At 35.4% G+C, this 6967-nt stretch overlaps 1 protein-coding gene across 3 annotated transcripts; it reads right to left on the reverse strand.

Moving 5' to 3' along the window:
* Window positions 1-974: 974 nt before the first annotated feature.
* LOC107041666 lies at window positions 975-6155 on the reverse strand. Of its 3 annotated transcripts, none has more exons than XM_015262312.1 (5): window positions 6077-6155; window positions 5816-5915; window positions 5370-5523; window positions 3392-4113; window positions 975-1415 (listed from the first exon to the last, which is right to left on the reverse strand). In XM_015262312.1, exons 2-5 carry the CDS (start codon window positions 5863-5865, stop codon window positions 1118-1120), a joined length of 1224 nt encoding a protein of 407 aa, XP_015117798.1. In that variant the 5' UTR covers window positions 5866-5915; window positions 6077-6155; the 3' UTR covers window positions 975-1117. The 3 variants fall into 3 exon arrangements, with proteins under 3 accessions (XP_015117798.1, XP_015117797.1, XP_015117796.1); XM_015262311.1 differs by having other exon boundaries at window positions 5749-5915; XM_015262310.1 differs by lacking the exon at window positions 3392-4113 and having other exon boundaries at window positions 4648-5523; window positions 5749-6149.
* Window positions 6156-6967: the final 812 nt, after the last annotated feature.

Below are 6967 nucleotides of genomic sequence, written 5' to 3' on the forward strand. Positions count from 1 at the left end.
CTTAAGTTGAGACTTTGAAAGGTTTTAATTTCAGATCTACAAAGTCTCTAGTTAATATTTTCGAAGCCTTCAGTTTGAGACTTTCCAACTCTCAAGTTGAATCTTTTGAAGGTCTCAATTTGAGACTTATAGACTGAAGTTGATACTTTTGAATGTCTCAAGTTAAGACTTTCAGAACTTAATTTTTTTTATAGTGGAGTTCTGAAAATTTTAGCTTGAAAATTTTTAAAGTCCTAATTGAGAATAATTGAGACGGAAAGTTTCAACTAAAGGCTGCTAAAAGTTTTAACTTGAGACTGTTAAAAATCTCAAGAGAGTTTTGAAATTGAGAGTTTTGAAAGTCTCAATTTAGGATCATAAGCCTCAAAAGGCTACAGGAACTTCTTGGTTTTCTGTTGGGTTGATGGAAAAAAACTGTAAAATAAAGACCCGCATCGATCACGTATTAGAAGTAGAATTTGAGCTTTATTTCCAGGACTGTTTTTTTCAAGATTAAAATTTTTAATGTAGGGGAGGGTGAGGTAAAATGCTCCACATACAAGCATGAGTATCTGCTGACTCAATCAGATGATTTCCATCAATTGAATTTCATTTTGAAGCCTGGAAAAATAGCTTCGAAATGAGAAAATAAATGTTCAACTGCACCCTGCCAATCTCGAGTAGATAATGATTGGAAGCGGTCACTTGTAACCCCTCACCCATTCCATTTCAGCAATTTTGAAACAGATTGAATAATTATAAGCAAGAAATTGTTGTCAATGACTCAATGTTTCGATTTCTAGGCAAGCCCTCATCCAGGGTTTCTTTATTCTTTCAAAACACAAAAAAAAACAAATATAAAATCCTTTAACAATATAGTCATCAAATCGAAATGGAATACTTCAACGATCACATAACTTAATGTATTAATTTTAAGTTCGATCAATGTCTTTTCTTTTTAATTCTAGGAGAAGAACGCTAACTACCATTAGAAATCAGTAAAAATATTCTTTATTTGGTAGCTATGAAGCTTTTGAGATAAACTTTAATGTTAACAATGTTTTTTTCCCGCGCTCGTAGCTTTCACATTCACCGAGACCTCTTCAGCAGGTGCTGCCATCTTCAGTATTTTTTTGACTTAAAAATCCAGAATTTCAATCTCGGGCGGATCATCTATTGTATGCAGTATCTTGTTTAGTAGCTGAAATTCAATCGGTAGCTGGCTAAGTTCCTCAACGTCTTCGGACAGGCTCTCCTTTTCAAATATTTTATCAAAATCTTCTTCTCCAGTTAGCCTCAGTGTTTTTTCAATTCCTTGCATCTGAACCGTTGAAACATTTTCGAACGTTTCTGCAGTACTATCTTCCGTCGCAGATACGTCGTTCAAAAGTCCAACGTCTGCAATACGAGCCTGTTCCAATGCCTTCATTCGCCTCCTGATGGAATAAATGGTTCTTTAGGACTGATTAACGGGAATAAGTAGAATAACTTAATGTGGACTATTCAAATATTACGTGACACGGTTTTTGGACTTTTTAGACTCCTTCTCCCCTCAGTCTTAAGCCATCACAAAATGCATGACCCCTTTATTATGCCTAATTTTTTAGATTATTTATAAAATTGAATTTTAAAGATAAGAATAGGAAAAAAGAAAACAAATGTTTAGGTGAACGATTCAATCTTCATGCGATTCTCTCTGAAAATTTTGTAATTTATTAAGGTATTTTACTGAAAAACAGGTTTTTGTTACGATTGTCCAAATGTTTTTATAGATAATGTTTATAATATTCCCCAGTTATTAGAGAAAATTCTAAATAGTTACACAACACAGTTTAGGAGATGATAAATAGTGAAATGCGGGCTTTTAGCACCGCATCTTTCAATCTTATACGAGAAAACGGTTCTTACGATGGTCTTAAAAAACGAACCCGTGGTAGATTGGTAAATTCCGAATACGGTCAATTTTTTGTAAATTTTTATAGTACATAATTTTTGCCATATTCAACTCTAAAACATGGAAATTTCGTAAAACCAGTTGTTATTTGATTCAAACAGTTATTGTTGCCTTGATCAAGGCCATATAAGGATAAAAAAACAAAATAACTTGTGAGAATGTAATGAATCAAGTCATTTAGAATTGTTTTTTCGGAAATCCATAGGAACTAACGTTATCAGTGGTATTGTGTTAGAATATGCCTTAACGATATCCAAATAGTTCGGGCATTTTTTTCTGGATGAAATCCTCTTCAGAGTTTATACATAGAATAGATTAAGAGAAATTGTTGGGCGCAATATCAACATTAGTTTCGGAACATTTTATCGAGAAAACAATTTTTGAAAGAATGAAATTTAACGCATTGCGTACTTAAGAGCTGTATACTCCCACTTTCAATCCAATCGTTCATAGTCTTGAAGCATTTTATGGTACCCATGGCCATATATGATGTTGTTCGTGATGGTGGGAGAAAAATTTACTAATATATTTACTTAAGGATAATCGGGCGAGCCCGGAGGGTTGGAAAAAAAGCAGCCATTCTCAGTAGAAAAACTCAATAGAATTCAATTTTTCTATATAACTTATTCTATTGAGATATTTTCTATAGAATTTCCTCGGTTCAAATTTTCTAAGTTTTTTCGTTTGATTTTCTTGATGAGAAAAAAATAAAAATGGAATAAAAAAAATTAAGAAAATTTGAGTCGAGCAAATTCTATAGAAAATATATGAAACGAATAAGGTATATAAAAAAATCGAATTCTGTTGACTCTTTCTATTGAACATGTCAATAGAATCAGCCAAAAACTAATAGAAAGTGTAATAGAAATTCAATAGAATTTTCTAACGAATTCGATAGGTTTTTCTATTAAATTTTTTCGTGCGTGTGAAATCTTGTCTGAAAAAAAGTTGCTAATTTGAGCGAAGTAGGTACTTGGACATCCGTAAGTGGTTGCCATCACAATATTCCGAAATTCCCGTTTGTAAATCTTTGGGATAGTTTGAAGAACTAGTGGAACGTCAGTTTTTTTATAAGAAGATGAGAACTAAATTACCTCTGCGATTTCGTGGACGAAAATTCGAAGAAAAATATGGTGTGATATCACAATCTGAGGAACCCCCTCCCCCCTTTCGTCGCAGAGCGTCACAACAACAGACTCCCCCGCCCCCCTAATCGTGCGACTTCATATTCGAATGCCCCCACACTGAGAAATAAAATTACTTCTGCCAAGTAAATTTACTTATCACAAGTAAATGTATATAAATATTTGCATTTGAAATTTGTGGATTTTATTGTAATGACTAAATTTACTTGACAAAAGTATTTTTTTCTCAGTGCAATGGAATGACACAATTAGTTGAAGCATTCAGATATTGTAATAAAAAGAATTATGAAAAATTGTATGAAATTAAACGTACTTATTGCGAAAAATTTTTTTACGACTGTGTCGTCTAACAGAACGTACTAATCGTCTCCGCCCACCGGGTGTAGTTGGTGGAAGATATCGCCGTTCTGCAGGTTTTCTGAATAACGCTTTGCATTTTCCACGGTCTCGTTCCTGTATAAATTCCAATTGCTGAACCCTCGAACAATATTCACTTCTTTCTTGAGATATTTTGTCAGAATATTCTTCATTTTCTGTGACTTCTCGCTGATATTCAGACCCAAAATTTCCGTATTTGTTTGCACAAATCTCATCAGAATCGTCTGGTTCTTGTTTGAATGCTTGCTGGTAAATCGTCAAAAAATTTCCGTTTCTCTCTGTACATATCTCATCAGGACCTTCTCGTTCTTGTTTGATTTCTTGCTGGTAAACCGTCAGAAAATTTCCACTTTTTTCTGTGAATTTTTCAGGAGAATCTGTTCTTTCATCTAGATCTTGTTCTTGTTTGATTCCCTGTTGCTGCACCATCAAACAATTGTCGCCCTTTTTATATATTTCATGGGAATCTTGTCTTTCGTGTGATTTTTGTTCTAATCCAATTCCATGAGGCTCAATCCTCGAGCGATGAACGCTGTTTCCCTCAGATGTCTCCTCAGAGTCTTCGGGTTCTAGTTTGACTTCTGGTTGGTAAACCGTCAGAAAGTTTCCAGTGTCATCATAATCTTCTGGCTCTTGTTTGATTCCTCCAGGAGGAATCTTAANATCTTGTCTGAAAAAAAGTTGCTAATTTGAGCGAAGTAGGTACTTGGACATCCGTAAGTGGTTGCCATCACAATATTCCGAAATTCCCGTTTGTAAATCTTTGGGATAGTTTGAAGAACTAGTGGAACGTCAGTTTTTTTATAAGAAGATGAGAACTAAATTACCTCTGCGATTTCGTGGACGAAAATTCGAAGAAAAATATGGTGTGATATCACAATCTGAGGAACCCCCTCCCCCCTTTCGTCGCAGAGCGTCACAACAACAGACTCCCCCGCCCCCCTAATCGTGCGACTTCATATTCGAATGCCCCCACACTGAGAAATAAAATTACTTCTGCCAAGTAAATTTACTTATCACAAGTAAATGTATATAAATATTTGCATTTGAAATTTGTGGATTTTATTGTAATGACTAAATTTACTTGACAAAAGTATTTTTTTCTCAGTGCAATGGAATGACACAATTAGTTGAAGCATTCAGATATTGTAATAAAAAGAATTATGAAAAATTGTATGAAATTAAACGTACTTATTGCGAAAAATTTTTTTACGACTGTGTCGTCTAACAGAACGTACTAATCGTCTCCGCCCACCGGGTGTAGTTGGTGGAAGATATCGCCGTTCTGCAGGTTTTCTGAATAACGCTTTGCATTTTCCACGGTCTCGTTCCTGTATAAATTCCAATTGCTGAACCCTCGAACAATATTCACTTCTTTCTTGAGATATTTTGTCAGAATATTCTTCATTTTCTGTGACTTCTCGCTGATATTCAGACCCAAAATTTCCGTATTTGTTTGCACAAATCTCATCAGAATCGTCTGGTTCTTGTTTGAATGCTTGCTGGTAAATCGTCAAAAAATTTCCGTTTCTCTCTGTACATATCTCATCAGGACCTTCTCGTTCTTGTTTGATTTCTTGCTGGTAAACCGTCAGAAAATTTCCACTTTTTTCTGTGAATTTTTCAGGAGAATCTGTTCTTTCATCTAGATCTTGTTCTTGTTTGATTCCCTGTTGCTGCACCATCAAACAATTGTCGCCCTTTTTATATATTTCATGGGAATCTTGTCTTTCGTGTGATTTTTGTTCTAATCCAATTCCATGAGGCTCAATCCTCGAGCGATGAACGCTGTTTCCCTCAGATGTCTCCTCAGAGTCTTCGGGTTCTAGTTTGACTTCTGGTTGGTAAACCGTCAGAAAGTTTCCAGTGTCATCATAATCTTCTGGCTCTTGTTTGATTCCTCCAGGAGGAATCTTAAAAAAAATACTTCGATTCTCAAATTTTTCAGGAGAATTCATCCTGCCATCTAGGTCTCGTTCAACAGTTTTCGCATTACATTGTTCTCTTGCACAATTCAAAAGTGTATTCTGTAAGATGCGTATTTGCTCCAATCTTTTCATTCTTCTCCTGTGAAGAGATGAATAGAAATGAATATTACTTAAATTACTTAAAAAATAAATGATGATTGTAAAAACAAAATATAGCAGGAATGGGAGTGGGGCAAAGTGGAATGTTTATCGCTGACTGAAACCCCCAATATATTTGTTTGTAAACAAGGATATCAACAATTAAAGTTCTTCACAACCGTTCCACTTTGCCTCGTTCACTCCTAGAATACGACATCCAACGTACCGATTGGCAAAAATCTTCTTTTTATTGTATCGGAGGGCAGGTCTAATTTTTTTACTTCTCGGATTACCTCGTACATAACGACGTTTGTCTGGTGGAATTTGGAGAGTATGTAGACATATAAGCATCTCAGGATGGGTTTTCTCCCTATGTGTTAATTTCCGACTTCACTAGAGAAGGATTTGAAGAAGGATTCCATAACAATTGGAGAAGATTTCACATGGTGTTTTTCATAAAGTTTGAGGCCTCGTAGGGGTAATTATTTGCCAAATCTAATTTTCGTAAATGTTTCAAACTGAATTGTGTCCAGAAGATATAAAAATCGCTTTACCCGATAGTTTATTGAGAGACTTGAAGAACAATGAAACAACGTGTTGTGTTTTCTCCGTGTAGAACTGCTCAGCTGTTCTATTGCTACTGAGGATGGTAATGTAGGGAGTCGTGGTTCAGGTGCAGACGTTCTTTCCGGGACGATGTTGCATATCTTCATGATCGACGCACACTATGGCACAGGTCGAAATGTGCGGCAGGGATAATTCGAAATATTGTACGATATGACAGTATTTTATGTCATAAGGCGATAAAACTATTATCTGGCGAATGTGAGTTTATAATCTGAGCCGAAGGCGAGGATTATAATCACATTCGCCAGATAATGCTTTTATCGCCGTGTGACATATGATATTTTATGTCGTTCGGCCCGAAAACCGTGATCTAACCGAGCGAAGCGACGTTAGAATCGCGGTTTATCGGGCCTAATGACATAACTGTATTCTCTCGAATCGTACTATGAGTTCGTATCGTACAAATATTCGAATGGCAACTGTTTCTTTCATGTAGATAAAATGTACGTACACTGATAAAACGGTTTAGTCGAACCAAACGAGACTCTTTAACTATTACCACGATTCGTTAACTATTAGCGAATCGCGGTAACAGTTAAGAAGCCTCGTTTGGTGCAACTGAATCGTTCCACCTTTTCTATCAGCGTACATTTATTCTACAGTATTTCAATACAAAACTCACTATATATGTGGGTGTTTCTGCCAATTATTAATATGGTTTTGTCCCTTTAAAATTTTAACTCTGTTGAGGTCTTTTTAATGGTTCTGTCAGCATTTTGAAAGCCTAACAAGTTTTTTTTTTATTTTCAGAATTTTATGGTAAGCAAAAAGTCAATGTTTTACACTTTTACACCTCATTTCATTATTGTTCCTTTCTG

This window comes from Diachasma alloeum, unplaced genomic scaffold (assembly GCF_001412515.2).
Source record: "Diachasma alloeum isolate Michigan unplaced genomic scaffold, Dall2.0 Dall_scaffold_00371, whole genome shotgun sequence".
Taxonomy (NCBI): domain Eukaryota; kingdom Metazoa; phylum Arthropoda; class Insecta; order Hymenoptera; family Braconidae; genus Diachasma; species Diachasma alloeum.